The sequence below is a fragment of the Phaethon lepturus genome, unplaced genomic scaffold (genome assembly GCF_000687285.1).
Source record: "Phaethon lepturus isolate BGI_N335 unplaced genomic scaffold, ASM68728v1 Scaffold53310, whole genome shotgun sequence".
Lineage (NCBI taxonomy): Eukaryota > Metazoa > Chordata > Aves > Phaethontiformes > Phaethontidae > Phaethon > Phaethon lepturus.
The window spans coordinates 1-16,159 of record NW_010510788.1 but is presented as its reverse complement, the minus strand read 5'-3'; the positions used below and the strand labels follow the sequence as shown (position 1 = coordinate 16,159).

At 42.6% G+C, this 16,159-nt stretch overlaps 1 protein-coding gene across 1 annotated transcript; it reads right to left on the bottom strand.

Moving 5' to 3' along the window:
• Positions 1-4,399: 4,399 nt before the first annotated feature.
• LOC104615013 (SLAIN motif-containing protein-like) lies at positions 4,400-13,914 on the bottom strand (the record flags this gene model as incomplete). The annotated part of the gene is made up of 6 exons (XM_010281868.1): positions 4,400-4,466; positions 6,182-6,503; positions 6,628-6,765; positions 7,038-7,355; positions 9,636-9,776; positions 13,765-13,914. Coding segments are annotated over 6 exons (1,136 nt in total), but the record flags the coding sequence as incomplete, so codon positions are not given.
• Between the last annotated feature and the right edge of the window lie 2,245 nt (positions 13,915-16,159).

Genomic DNA, 16,159 nt, shown 5'->3' with positions numbered 1-16,159 from the left:
TGGGGTGGGCGCAGCCAAACTAACAGTGGATGGACAAGATGGGTGTACATGAATTCCCCCTTTTCTACAAATATTGGAGATGCAGGTGCCTCTCACTGCACATCTGGCCTCATGTGGTTCTGTAGCGCTTCAACACGTAGAGATTGCAAGTGTCATGTTGGTAGTAACAAAAAGAATGGCTTTCGGGCTAGAACTTTACGTGCTGTAAGATGTAGGTGCTGCTTCTGTATGAAATCTCCCTTTTCCTGGAGGTCTTTCTGCAGGTGGTAGGAGAGGGTGTTGGGTCACCTCAGCATCTGGAGATGGCTGCCTCTTCATCCTTGCTTCTCCCTTGTCTCTGTCCCCCCCCGCCCTTAATTTGTGACTAAATCAATACAGTAAAGGAGATGGTTGCAAATAGTGAAGGTTGCAGTAATGTATCTGCTTTCTCACCTGTTATTTCTCCTGTTCTTCTTTTGAGGGTGGACTAAAATGAATACTAATGTTATCGCTCGCTAAGGTGAAACCAGGGGCCAGTCTATCGATCTGGCTTGGTAAGGTGTCGGGTATCCCCTGCTTGTGCTTCTACTCTGAAGGTGTGTGCTAAAAACTGAGGACAGAGAAGGGGCAGAAGGTTGGAGTTGATGGACGGTTACTTTCTCTGTGGTCTGAAGAAGAAAGGCTCTTTCAGAGGATGTGGTAACATGTTACTCCTCTGAAAAGAAAAACAAATCACCCACCAAACCAGCCTGAACACAAGGCTAATAACCAAACGTAGGATCAGGTATGCTGCTGATGTGCTGCTGTCACGGGCCAGGGACCGCTTGGCCCGCTGTTGGGAGCGGTGAACGCTGCATTTCTGTCCCTGCTGGACATGGGAGTCATCAGGCAGTCCTGGCTGACTGGAGCCGAGGCTGCTGTTGCCTGGGGTGAGGGGTGTAGGGACTTCTGTCTTACAGGCTCATTTCCGAGAGAAGAAATAGAAACAACTGAAATCTGGTAAAAGCATTAGTCTACAAAGGAAGCTGCATCTTTTTGGCCCAGGGAAGCGGCTTTTAATGGTGGGTGGAAGCTATTGAGGTTTGGGAAGGGGGGGAGGCTTAATCTGGTGGCTGAACTGGAGCCATGGGGTCCCTGTGGCACAGGCTTGCCACAGGCCAGTGCTGCTCCGTCATGTGCTTGTCCCGGTGTATGTTACACTGACCTTGGTAAAGAGTTCTATAAACTCGTGTGCGCGCCTGGATTTGTCCTCTACTAGGCTGAAAGGGTAGTCGGATCTTGATACCTGGAAAGTGTCAGTGGTTCTGATCGGCACTGTGGTCGCTGGCATCTGTTCCTATTTCTGTTAATGGAATGTAAAGCTTAGAGAAAGATTTCTTTCTGCTTACCTCCTACTCTTACAGCCACCCACAGCTCAGTGTACATTTGTGCATGTTTTAGGGATTGTCGATGTTACCATGTTCATTTCTATGATTTGTTGTCTTCTGTACAAATACTTTTTAAAGAAAATACTTCCTTTCCTTTTAAAGGATGCACTGAGGCATTAGTGTAAAAACAAAGTTAACTTGATTTAAATAAAATTACTGTACAGACAGCAGAGTTCTTTCATTTTGTGAAAGGCAGGTCCGGCGCTAGATGTAGACTGTTGGTAGAAACCACTCCACGAAACCAGCGTGTACCTGGGCTGTGGGTCACCCTTTGCCCAAGCTCCAGGCTTGGAGATGTTCTGCTGCGAAATGGTTTCCATGGTGGCTGTGTAAAACCTCTTGGCTTTGGAAGGATTTTGATTCTGTTTTGATGCAGGTGCTAGAGCCTGTTGTGATTTGACAGGGGCTTATTTCTGGTGGTGGAAAGAACCTGCTTCTCCCTGTTGTGAACACAGAGGGACAAAGGGATGCTGAGGGACATGGGGGACAAGGTGCCCACTTGCTCGGAGCACTGGGGTGGAGGGAACACCAAAGGAAGAGTGAGGACGCAGGCAGGGGAGTGGTGATATTACTTGGAAGCTAAATGGAAGTCTGTGTGCAACGTTTTTTAAGGCAATTTTCAGTGATACCCGAGAAGAACCCCCTTTGTCTAGAGACTTTTATCAGACTGATTTGCTGCTCGCTGTCTTGCACTAGAGCGTCCCTGTAAAAATGTCGTAGCCTCTCATCTAGCTCAGGAATGTTAAATGCTGATGAAGTATTAGGTTTTGGAAGCAGGCTCATGCATTGGTATGAGGGAGTTGCATTTCCTTTTAAACTTGCAGAAACTGTTTGAGTTCTGTTGATGGTTACCAGTAGTTGCATTCTAATGGTACCTGCTAGGGCTCAGGATGACACAGAATATAAAAATCTGACGGAAGATTATGTGGTGTGAGAACAGCTTAGAAAAATGAAAGGATAAAAACTTAAATTAACATCTCATCAGTGTGGTAGTTATGGCAGAGCTGGGTTTTGTGCTCCAAGCTCCTGATCTATAGCCCTCCTGCAGCAGGATAGCTGTCTGCAAGTGTTATTGTATCAGATTCATATTTATAACACCCATGAATTCAAGCAGAAGTTAACCTTGGAGTAAGGCCCTGGTTAACTTTTTTGCTTACTTTTTTTTTTAGCTTCTGGGCTGTCTAGAAATGTGTATCCAAATCCATGTTGCTTGTAGACAGCCATCCTGAAACAGTATCACCTGCCTGATAAGCTTTAACTAGAATATAACCTTAAACTATTTGAACATTTTACTTCTCCAGAAAGTTTTTGTTCTTTACCTAGCATTAAATATCTGCTAAGTATCCCGCTCTCTCAGCTGAGGCAGAGAAACGCAGGCATGCTTTCCCCTTTGGAACACAGACTGCAGCAAAGGCAAAAGGAGAACTCTGGATGGAACTGAAGTGTTGCTGGTCTTTCCGTACACTGGGAAGGTAAATAAGTAAGTTCAATGTGACCAGATTCCCAGGTGATGCGGGAACACATACATGAGCTGGTCTGAAACAGCAATTTGATACCAACTGTCTCTTACTTTTTTTTTTTTCCTAAAGCAAATGATGCCAAAAGCCATCTCTGCTGTAATGCAGAGCTGCTTATTTGCCAGTGTTTCCTTCTGCCTAGGCCACTTGTGGATGTTCTAGACAAGACATGAATAGTGTGCTGTGAATTAGGTTTTCTCCTGCTAACACCCACCTCAGTCTTAGGAAATCCAAGGAGATTAAAGGTAAATGTCAATACTTGCATTGTAAGAGACTTCCTCTAGGCAGAGCTTTAAGAGCTGTAGTGTAGAAGACTACTTTGGTATGGCTGGGCCTGCCATGAAAAGCCTCATTCCTGGCACAAAAACACACTCGAAAGTCAGGCTTGCTGCTTGAATAAAGCAGATCTATTTCAGCACCATTAACATTTTATTAAACTACACTATCAAAATCACATTGATGGCAGGGAGAACATTGATATCAGTGCGTATTTTCTGTACTAAGAGTGGTAGTTGTAGCATCCAGCACTTGCTGAGGAAAAAGACACTGACACAGGATCCTTCATAGCCAAAGAGACAGTAAAAAACTCTTCTACAAAAATCAGGGCAGTTAGGGGCTAGTTGAAAGAGACCAAAGGGAAACCCTTCAAGTCAGTCAGGGAGGGTTATTTTTAAAAAGTTTACTTTTAACTGCTGTTTGTTAACTTCCTCAGCTGAGAGCTGAAACTGTTGAACCAACAGCAGTTTTTAAATAGAATCCTCTGTCCCTGTACCTGCCTGTTCACAAACCCACACAAATATTGTGTACTGCTCCTTCACTTGTGAACTGTGATGCACACACTTGAATACAACAGCTTGAAGTGTACTACAGTTATAAAAACCTGCTCCATCTTCTAGAACCAACAATAAAAAGTAGCAGAAATACATTCTATACAGAAGTGAAAAAAAAAACCAACACTCCCAAACAGTTGAGTTTCAGACAAATATTAGAGTACATCAGGTTGAATTTTAAAAGTCTGTCTGTCTTCTAACATCTATATAACTATTCCTAGTCTCCCCAAGCCACTGCTACGTGACGCACCTTAGCAACAGCTCAAAGCTGCTTTCTGGCACAAATGGACAACCAGCAGCCTTTTTAAGCAAGCGTCCTCAGGAGCAAGTCACAGCAGAAGTTGTGGGTTTTTGTGACAAACCTTCCAAAGGGCTGCAAGTAGAGGCTTGTATGAAATAAGGCTATTTTCAGTCTTCATGTGAAGACTTGTATTTCAGTAATGTGTTGAACAGTGGAAACAGAGGAAAGCAGTTGTTCCACCACAAAGAGGTCGGGCTCTTGGCAGAAGAGCGGAAGGTGAGGACAGGTAGCGTTCGGGAGGAGAGGAACTATGTACATCAGTGTGATGGGTCTCTAGTTTCCTTTTCAAACAACGTTCTTATGCCCAGCCAGCTGGGGGTCTGCTTCACTGAGGCGCTGGGGTTGTCAGTAACACCCCTCCTTCCAGGAGTCGTCCTCGGGGGCCTGAGTGGTCTGTGCTGACTGAAGAAATCTGGTTTGGGAGACAAAAAAGAAAAAAGTCACTAGGAGCTACAAGAAGCAAAGCCCCCAGGTAACCCTTTGAAGCACACAGGAATCCCTGCTCGAGGCTTTCCTTGACGCTGGGCTTCTGCGGCATCGGTCTTCCGACAACGTCTGCATCTGCCTGCTGCAGGCAAGCTGCTGCAGTCACGCAGCCCGTGCACAGGGAGGCCGGCGGAACAGACACAGCAGCAGCTTCAGCCAGGTTAGAGAAATTCAGTGATTATTACTGACATACTTATTCTGCTCTGCTAAGGTATTAACACTGTTGTGGGTTTTTCCGTGACTGAGTCCAAGAGAAATATTTTTCCCTGCAAATGTGACTAAAGACATGAAAAATAATCAGGTTGTATGTAGAGTACTACTACAAATTAAGAGTTTAAAAATTCCCTTTTTAGTATTTTTTTTGAAGTAGATACAGTTCAATTCAAGGCTACAGCAGGTCAAAAACCAAGAAGTACTTGTTGCTTATTAGTCTGATACTGAAACGACTTAATTTCCCTCAGGCATAAAGGTTTGTACTGCAAATAGCTGTAAAAAATAGCTTTTGGCAATGTGGTAGTGGCTTTACCACACACAAAAGCAAAGCAGATGCCACAGGGGGTAAGAACACCCTTCTGTGCATGCGGTTGTTAGAAACCTCATGGAGGCTGCCTTCTTTAAAGAGAGGGAATGTGTCCTGACTAACCAGCTGTTGCTTTAGACTATCTACAAACTTCAGATACCCACTGTCTAAATATTTAGGAAGCTGATCATAAAAGCTAAGAGCTAGAAATAAATGTAAAAAAAAAAAGTCCAAAACCCCACTCCATCCTTCTGCATTACGATGTGGCCCTTAAACCAGTTCTGTTCTTGTTGCACGCATCTGAACTTGTATGTTTTGGAAGCCGTTATGTATGCTCTGCTTTCACCCTGTTACTATAATGATATAGAATCATGCTTAAGATGAGCCTTGTTAATTTGTCCTACTTTTCAAACCCTTCTAAAAACTCATTAGGCCTTGGACAATGCCCACCTGGAGTCCTAACTAAAGACTAAGGAAGAAAAAAACCCACACCACCAAACTCATTTTACCAGTCGCAAAGTTACAGAAGGCACCAAAGTAGGTCATCTGGGAAGATTATTATATTAACAGTAAAGAGAGTTTTTTAGTCCTTTAGAATAGTTTTTCCCCTTCCCAAAGCCAGATGTACACCCAAATAAGGATGTGCCATAATGTTCATTTTTTAGAGGAATAACTTCCTCTAAGATTAATAATTAGAGGAATTAATTTTCCTGGATAATTAGCTTTGTTTTTTAAAAAAAAGCACTTTATTTTAAACAGATGGAATGAAATACTGAATGGTTTGGTCACAGGTTACATGGTAAAAAAGGGGTATCTCACCCAGCAGCTGATGAGTCCCAGCCTATCATACATTGATATAATTTAATTTAATTTTAATGGACTTTAAAGGAACTGCAACCCTTTGCTGCTTGACTGGGGGCAAAGTACTTAAGTACTACCCTTTCTTTAAGGGCTCCCCAAGCACAACCCTACATCTAAAGTCCAGCTGGAGCTCTGACCCAACTCTATACGCAGGCCACGCTTTAAAATCAGAGATGAACATAACTTGATAAAAAAGCGTTTCTGATCTGTGAAATAAAGGCAGATGTGGAAGCCTGTGAGGCTCCAAGTCTCACACTTACCTCTTGGATGGTGGTGGCGGCGGCTTGCTCTTGGGCCCCGAGACTCCTCCAACAGATGTGCGTGCTTTAAGGGGCGAATTTTTTGCCACAGTGGCCACGTTACTGCTTCTGGTAGTGCAGCTGCTACTGGAAGAGCCTGTACTAAGCGAAGGCGCCTGTGGTTTTCGAACTCCGCTCACAGAGCTTGTGTAACTGCAGGCTTTTACTGGCTGCCTGGGAGTTAACAGAGAGTTTGTGCAGGACCCTGCCTTCATCGGCTGTCGCACTGTTAAGGGAGATTGCCCAGCACTGGAGGAATACCTGAGCTTACTGGGAGCCAGACCTAGAAATGGAACAACAAAAGAAAGAACAACCCGGTTGGCAACAGTATTTTAAGAACGCTTCAGGATACCAGGCAGCCAAAAGAAACCAACTGCAGCAGTGTGCCTGGAAGACGTCGTGCTGACCTGCTGACCGCTGCTGAGTTCTTGGAATTCGACTGCTTGGCACCTGCAGATCCGCCTCTAAGCTCCGACTGCTCCTTACAGACTCCAAAGCTCGAAGGCTCGTCCTGGCCAGGTTGGGCATGCTGTGACGCATCTCCTCTGAAATCAAGAGCAAATTCTCTATTTGCCGCTTCTGGTAGCGACAGAGGTATATGATGGGTTAGACTATCTCCTGAAAAACTATCTACTTGAACAGTTGGACTTGATGATCTTAGAGGTCTTTTCCAACCTTAATGATTCTAAGAGTCTATGATTAAAAGTAGACAAGTGTGTAACTAAGCCTTAGCTTCCATTAAATAACGGCACTTTTGAAATGCGTATGTCAAAACTATTTCCACTGACTATGTATCAAAAGCTCGTGAGCAGCTTACCCTCACTGTTTGCGTACTTGAGCCGGTCTTGCATCGGACTTTGCACCGATCTCCTTGGGGGACGGATACGGGAAGTAGATGACCTGCCATAATCTGCACTGGAGGAAGGGGACTGACATCGGGGTGAGCTGAGCGGGGATGGTGAGTATCTGTGAGCGCTACGGTATGACAGGGAACAATCGTAATCATCCTCATCCTCAAGGCTGTATGTGTCAAACTCCTGGTCACTGTAGGTACCTCTTCGCAGAGAGTGAAGGGAGGCACTGGAACTGCGACGCGATACAGAAGCCGAGCTGGAGGCACAATCCTGACGGAGGCCTGGAGAGAGAGGACAACACGGCTCAAAGTCATCGTGCTCTAAAATAGAAATTCCTTACCCAGTTGCAACATAAACTCCAGAGCAATGATTTTATCAGTGATTCATTTCACCTTGGAAGGAAAATTGAGTTAATAACTCTCTTTACTGAAGATGCTTGCAGCTTACGGAATCTCTAAACGGGAACAGTGTCACCCATATCAGAACTGTTTAATTAGAGCAAAGAGTTAATATTCAAATTGACCTGAATTACTCCTTACATCACATACACAAGCATCTGGGATTGTGGACTATATATTGCCGTGCAAGCTCCATTAGGTTAACCAGGTATAGGAGTCTAATTTACAGTATGAATTTTTTAGTTCAATTAATTATGCACCCACCAGCATTTCAACAGGTTGAAAACAAAGATTTGAATTTCTGCCTCCAAGTGAAAAAACACCTACTTTTTATTGACACCTACAGTGCATCTGCCTGGTTTATTTATAGGTTCTCCTCCAACTTATGCCTTTATTTAAGTCTTCCTGCCTAACAAAACGCAAGCAACTTCTTACCAAGAACTAATTTAGCAAACTGGTTGAAAGGCCTCAGTTCTGAAAAACCCTCTTCTCAGTGCAGGGATTAAAAAAAAAAACAACAAAAAAAAGCCCCAAAAACCACATTCCCCACTTTTCTCCCTTCACAATGCAAATACTAAAAGCTTCCATCATTCTGAGGATGAAATGCTTCTTATATTTCCCTGGAAATTCTTTTTTAAGTGATCACAAAGCATAAGAAAATATTCAAGTTTAGAAAGAAAAAGGCCATTATTTGCTTTATTCACTTTAATACAACTTTTCCTCAGCTGCGTTCAGGTGTAATAAAGTGGTAACAAGATCTTGTGTCTTTTGCTCTTTTTGTCTCGGATTCCAATTCCTAGATCATAATATTTTTTAAATTTATAAAGGCACCGTGCTAAAAGTAAGTAAATGATCTCCAAAAGAAAAACAGAACTTCATTCTCTATTTCCTGTAAATCAAATTAATGATTAATTTGCACAGAAAACCAGATCCAACCACTTTGTTCCACCTTGCTCTTCAATTAGGACCTCATCCAAACCACACCAAAGTCAATAGAAAGTTTACCAATGATTTAATGGGGACTGGACCAGGGCCCCGAAATCCCCAGGCGCTGGGACACAGACAGGTTTTCTGCTGAAGTTAAATTGGCAGAGCTGGCTCTCAGCACTTCACCAGAGGAAAACAGAAGTTGTAATTTCAGCTCTTTCAGTTTTAGTACTCTTGAACTCCTGGTTTTACTCGCCACCACAGTGAAATACTACTTGCATTTTCTGTGAAATAAACAACTTGCAACAGTCATGGCTCTAGACAGCTTCTGTCAGGATTTCAGGCTGCAGTTTGGCAGCCTGCTCAGAAAAACAAAAATTTACAAGCAAAAAATTTTTGCTGGCTTGTTTTTTCAACTGGATCAGTTTCCCCAAACCTTTGCCCAGCCCAGACACACAGCTGCTTGTGTTTGCTCGAGTGAGGGGACAGCAGCCAGAGAGGAACCACCGCTCTCCTGGAACAGTTACTGGTGAAATTGTCAGACAGAATTTGGGATTTTTTTTTTTTTTTTTTTACACTTTTGAGTATTAAAGGGTGCTTACATATTTAACAAAGCAAAGGTCTGGACAATACTTTCAAGACTATCCTCTGCTTTAAGAGGTGTAGTCTTGAGAACATGATAAAACTGCTACGTTTAGGTGGCAGTTTGGGTCTGTAGGCTTTTAAAGCCCCTGCAAATCACAAACATTTCAAGTGATCTATTAAATTATTTTTTGTTGGGGGAAGGGGGAAGAGAAGAACAGTTGGAATCCATCTACATTTCTCTACAAGTCTGTAAGAGAAGGCTCTGGCGAGACCTTACTGCAGCCTTCCCGTACTTAAAGGGGGCCTTTAAGAAAGAGGGGGACAGGCTTTTTAGCAGGGCCTGTTGCAATAGGACAAGGGGGGATGGTGTAAAACTAAAAGAGGGCAGATTTAGACTAGACATAAGGAAGAAATTTTTGACGATGAGGGTGGCGAAACCCTGGCCCACGTGGCCCAGAGAGGTGGGAGATGCCCCATCCCTGGGAACATCCCAGGTCAGGCTGGATGGGGCTCTGAGCAACCTGATCCAGTTGAAGATGTCCCAGCTCATGGCAGGGGGTTGGACTAGATGGCCCTGAAAGGTCCCTTCCAACACAAACCCTTCTCTGGTTCTAAACCGTAACACAAAGGAGATCGCCGTCACGTACTTACTTTCTTCCTGAAGGCGTGCCATAACCTGGACATCGGTCAAGTCCTGCAGCTTGTATCCCATAGAGATGGAGTCATCGGATGTACTCAGCTCGCTGTCCACAGACGACTGAGAGCTCAGTGCAGAATGCATGCTCAAATAACCTTCAAGAGGGGAGAGGAGGGAGGAACATAAAAAGCAGTCAGACACCCACATAGAAAACAAGAACGAGCAGCAGAGTATTTATTCCAGCAATAAAATCAGTGCAGTTGTGAAATTGAGGTATGGTTGCTAGAAATAATTAAGAAGTTAGAAGTTACTTGAGAACACAACGCTCAGGATTTTGACCCTCAATTTTCAGGAGGCAGAGTGTCTTTGTGCAGGGGAATAAGTTGTGGACTTGGAGGTGGCAAAGGGATGCTTGGTAATTTCGAGTTTAGCAACATACTTTAAGAGATCAGTATTATTTCTGCCTATTTTGAGAAAGGGGCAACTATTGATCTAGATATTAAGCAGCAAAGTTATACAAAGTGCTTGCTAGCGCGTTGGTGAGCAGCCACAGGAGTAAAAGGATCCAAACATCTTTCAGAGCACAGGACCTTAAAAATCAGTCATGCAATCTGCTTATGCAAAGTATAGTTTACACTAGATTGCCTCCTCCCCATCCCTGAGGTTTATCCATTTTTTCCCCCCTCTTATCCTCTCTCTTGCAGGGAAGGACATAGCTTGTTTATACAGCAGGTCATAAAAAACAAGCTGGAAGGATCTTGCCACCAGGGAAGGTTTTCCCAAAACCAGGCATTAGGAAGAGGAACAAATAATTCTCCCTTTGGAGAATAGTAATAAAAATATCGTCATCATCATCAAGTACAAACTTTTACCCATTATTACTTTTTCTTAAGTCAAGCAAGTCAGTATTTTCCATGGCATAAGAGTACTACTGCTTGCTGCTGAAACAGGGAGGCGAGAACAAGCCACGCAACTTTGGGGTTATTCTGGCACTTGTCCTTCAAATGTGGGAGGCTTGTAAGTAGCCCCATGCACAGAAATGTGGTATCACAGCCCATGGTCTTCCTCAGGTGCTCCTCTCCCTGGCAGCTGGGCTGACCGTGGCCGCAGCATCACCCAGCAGTTCGCTCGTGTCCCTCTGCAGATGGCAGGCAGATGCGGCCAGTGACAGGACAATCTCGCTACTGTTCCATCAACGCTAGTTTTGGCTCGGGGTAGTATCTCAGAGAGAGCACGCAATGCTGAGCATACCTCCATCCTCTCTTCCCATTTTATAGCTACCGTAACTGCTTTGTGTTACCAAAAACGACAAAAAAAACATTGCTAGAAAAAATTCTGGAAGCGCAGAAGGGCTAGCGAACGTAAAACCTCTACGTGGCAAACGTGCTTATCTGTGCTACATGTTACAAAATACCGTAATATGCTCCTAGCATAACTAACCCTTGAACATGGGCATGTAAGAGCATATAACTTACAGAGCTATTTTAGGAGAGAGTACATCATTACCTTAAAGTAATTCCAAGACAAGGTTGCAATTAGTACTATACAGATTAAAAAAAAAAAATATTAAAAAGCCATGATCTGACAGAAGACAGTAGATATGCAAGGGCCTAAGAGCACTTAACATCGCTTTCAGCTAGAGTAGGCTTAAGAAATACAAATCCTGCCCAAGCAGGGATTCAAGATCATCACTTAAATGAAAAGCAACAAGCAGGCTGTAGCACACCAGCCGACAAATCAAGAACATAAGTCAGCCTCCCAAAGCAGCGATATGATGTCATTCCCTACTGATTTCTACCCCAGCTCACGCAGTTTTGCCTGCTGAGTTCCAAGAAGTCTTGAAGGCACTGTACCTACTGAATAATTCTCAGCAAGGACGCTAGAAATACATTTTGTCCGTTCTCGGAAAAACATCTGAAGATCATTGCTGAGCAACCCTTTCAAGCAATGGTTAATTCCACTCAGGCAGAAAAAACCAGCAGGTTCCCAACGTTATTTCTTCAACCAGTTTTGAAAAGCAGTAACTGATGACACAGAAAACACACGTTTGACGTCCAGGCGTAAAACATATTTCTTAACACGGACATCAAGCAAACTGCTTCGTAGCAGAAAGCCTCAAATTCCTCATTTGAAAAGGCAGAGGGTTTTTCCAGTTTCAAGACAAACGTCTAGCTAACACAGTGACAGAAGCGTGACGGTAGTAAGGGGTGTGTCTGCGCGTGTGTTACACAAATACACACTCCAAGTCAAGACGCTCCAGTGTTGAGACTGCACGGCCGCATAACATCATCCCGTTTCTTTCCTCCTGCTGCCAGGCAAAGGCACCGTAAGCCGCTGAAGTAAAGCCAACGTGAGAGTAGGGACTGCACCCTATGTAGTAGAACGACTAAGCATAGGTTTCCCGCTGTAACTAACACCTTCTTTAATACTGAAAGCTGTCTTTTTAATGCAGCTGTATCTTGAATACAGCTTTTTAAAAAACAAAGTTCCCAACTCAGTTGTGTGTGTTTAGTTTGGTCATTGCATTTCAAATTGCAGGTCTATTTAAAAACAGTCAAGGAGGGGAAGAAAAACATTCACATCAGTAAAAACGGCTGTGGCTCAACATTGCAAGATGAACTGATGATGGTTTTCATTACAGAAACTTCAAAACGTACCACATCTGGGTTTTGTAAAAGTTTTTTTTGTTTAGCTTTTAAAGGAAGTTACTGTTAAACATTTTTCATTTGAACGGTAGGGAATCTCCGCTTTCCTTGGAAACAAAATTAGATTCGAGGCAATCAAGTTGACAGTGAACTTTTAAACTCATGTTAGCACCTAACGCATGTCACAAGGGAAGAGCCACCAAACAGATGAACTGAACTCTCACGTATAATCCTACATGGACAAAGCCTGTTCTATACTTAGCTTTTTATTTCGTACCCTTGACAACTTCAGCAGGTCTGCAGAGTACATGAAGTCTCGAAGTTGCCGAGACAGTTTGGTTTTACACATCAGTAACTGTTTCTGTGTGAAAAGGTGCTTAGACATCTAGATTGCTAACCAACCTCATATTAAAACCAAGAAAATGATTTACAGATTTTTCCCTGCAGAATTCAGCTTGCAAAATAATCAGTCCTACACGCATCCTTCTGTTTGCAAAACAGAGATAAGTGCTAGTTTCTATTTAGAGCAGAAAACCAGCGGGTCTCAAAAGCATACCTGCAGCTGTGAAAATACCCATATGCAACCCTTTTTTTTCCCCTTAAAAAAAAAAAGGCTCATTTAAGACCAAGTATCAAGCCAGAAACTGTTAAACATGCTTTATGTTTTTAAACATGCAAATTAGGCTATAGCAATTTCCACAAAACCCAAACAAATCAAGGAAGACTCCTTTGGTAATAAAGCCAAGAGGCAAAGCGTTCGTACTAGGAAACGGAGCACGAACTGCACCAAGGATAAACGAAGCTCCTGGAAGAGCCTACACGGACTCCTTCGGCAGCAGCTTAAATGCAAAGGCAGACTTGAGGCCAAGCCATGTAGGAGAAGCTTCAATATCACACCTACAAACACAGGCTTCTAACAAGAATTTTGTAGAAGTTGCCTCTAAGGTAGGAAGTCTCTCTCCAACCGCAACGAAGTCTGAGGGAAAGCTTTCGTTGCTTTGTGCTTAGCTGCCCAGTTGGCCAATTTAAAGGCTCATCCCGGAGACTATGCCTTTTGTCTTAAAGCACAAGGCTTCTTTCTGTTGCCTACATTAATCAATATTTTCAAAAGAAACTTCACAAACTTTCAAGCCAGAAAATGAATTCAAGTTAACTTTATCAAGCTAACACCTACATATGATAACACTACTCAAGAGCAGTATTTTCTTTGCCCCAACAGCTGTTTTCTCTTTTAAGTCACTTAAAATTAGTACAATTTGTAAATATATAGAGAGAAAGTTACAAAAACAAAACCATGAAATAACTAGGAGACATTTAGAATGCAAGGAGGTTTTCTCCCATGTAGTAGATGAAACCTGGGTCAGTAAGTGAGCAAATTAAAAGGAGAAAACCCCGTGGGTGGACTTGCATCTCTTGACAACTTTTCCCTGTGTCAATTATTAATACTCCTTGCATTTTAAACACTACAGGTTTGCACTGCTCTACTGTCATGCCATACCTGAGCTGCCACAGGTTAGTAGTGCTTTGTTAGTCGATTTGAGTTGCCCAGGAGAGTTTAGTGCATTGCTACAGGAGCCTGTCTCTGTATTCAAATTATGTGCGCTTGGTGATGCCAATGGACTGCAATACAGGTTTTTCCATCTACTGGCTAGAAGGAAAAAATACAAAAAAGCCATAAAGGTTATCAAATTATTTTTAAAAACAAAGAGCATAAGATAAAGAGAGGCATCAGATCAAACAAGATTAAATATTGTAACAGGTGTACTTCAAATAAGGCATCTTGATGGTGACAGTTACAAGACGTAGGAAGCAAAGCGGCGCCTGTTCCCTTGCTCACTCTCCCCTTTAACTGGTTTTGTTAAAAAAAGGTGTTGTTGAAAAAATTCATTACTTCTGACGAATTCAAAGAATAGCTACTGGCAAACTTGGCTTTGAAGAAGCCATGCGTTTCTGAAAATTTCAGTGCTGGTCTTCAAAGATGACCGCTCATAATTATTCATAAATAACGGTCACTTCCTCACCCCATCTTCATTTTAAAGAACTCCATTGAACTTTATGCTTACACATGTGTTATTTTGAATTTTTTATGATGGAATCAAAACGGCATTAAGCCACAAAAGCTATGCCTTTTGATTAAAAAGAGGCGCAAATTAAGATGAAAAACAACATTCCGAAATTTTTCAGCATACAGACTCGCATACGAGTTAGTGAGACAGTCAAAAAGAAGCCAGGTAGCAAACTGTCGTGCATCCACGTTTACTGAAGTTGGAAATAAGCAGCTACAACGCTAAGGAAATGACTCAGTCTATGATCTGTATATATTCAAGGGGCTGCTGAATCGATCCCTTACCATTGTGAGAATAGTGGCTGAGAAAATAACGAAGACTCACCATATAAATAGTTTTCTTTTTTATTTCCCCCACCAATACAAGGTTAGACTATTTTAGTTAAAAAGGAGTGATAGAGTACAAATAAAACCCGATACATTTCAGACGGAAAGCAAAGAGTTAATCAAATGATTCTTCATTCAAATTTTCAAGCGCAGATGGTTTAGAAAAGTAAATGAAGTTTGTTCTCAGACTAGGTTCAGTTATCTCAAATCAGGAATTTCAAGGCTAAACTCAAAATAAGCCCGATTACAAGCAGTGCCAAAACACTGGTAGTATGTAAACTTAAAAAAAACCCCAACCCAATCCAAACCAAAACAGTGGCCTCTCAGACTTCAAAACACTGAGGTCAAATTACTGGTCAAACTGAAATCAAAATTATCGCACTCACATAGAAGACAAAGCCAGCCAATTCAAAACCCAGGCAGATAAGAACTTTTGTACCGAGCTGGGGGTTGTATTTTCAGCAGTTAAGAGCATCACTGAACTTCAGAACGTTAATTCTCTCAGAAACGTCACTTTTTCAAACACTGCTAACCACAGCCTTTGTGTTTAGATGTTCACGAGTCAAACGAGACAGGCGGGGTTGCAACACATCCTGCTCTGCAATGCTTTTCAATGGTGAGTTGTTAGAAGAAAATAATAAAACTAGTTATCCCTCTCCAGCTGCAGGGCAAATCACAGCTGCCGATATAGGAAAATTACGTGATATAGAAAACCACGCACTATAGAAAAGGGTTTCTTATTCACTTCAAGCCCCTCAGTGTCCTGGCTAGCAGCAATTCAGCCAGGACTCGCACATTTTACACACAAGCCGGAGCACGTCTGAAAAGACAACGGTAGGATATCCACCAGATGGAGCCCAGGTGATGTCCTACAGATAGACAGGAACAGAATAACCACCTCAGTTTTGTCACGAAGCAAGCTATGCATCTCCTCTAGCAGCTCCTACATCGGGAAAGGCTAATGTGGGATTGATCCTTCTGCGTGCCGAAGGAGGAAAGGAAAAACCACAAGCCTACCGCCCCGGAACACTGACCGTGCTGGTGGCACGCCACTCCTGAACAGAGCGCGCCGTAGCGTTTTCGTTTCGGGCAGATTAAGGAAGGGATTTTTCCCTCAGTGGTTAAGTAAACACAGCTGAAAGCCACCATGAAGAGCTTTTAGGGGATGATAAAAGTGGAAGAAAAACAAGGTTTCCAAGTGACGCCGTTTCTTCAAGTTACAGATTTTAAGGCTTTGTTATTGTAAGCTTTGAGCCTCAGACACTATTTTACCCAGATACTACTACTAATGCTAAGATACAGTAAGAATAATCACCATTAGAAACATTCAACAACAGTAGGACTTTTTATATAGAAAAAAGCTGCAATAATAGTTTCATATGATTCTCTCCCCCACTCCCCAGAATTGCATTTTTTTGCTACATATTTTTACATTAAAGTTGTTTAAATATTATAAAACAAAAAAAAAAGAGCCTGAAAACACTAAAATATATTTTTATAT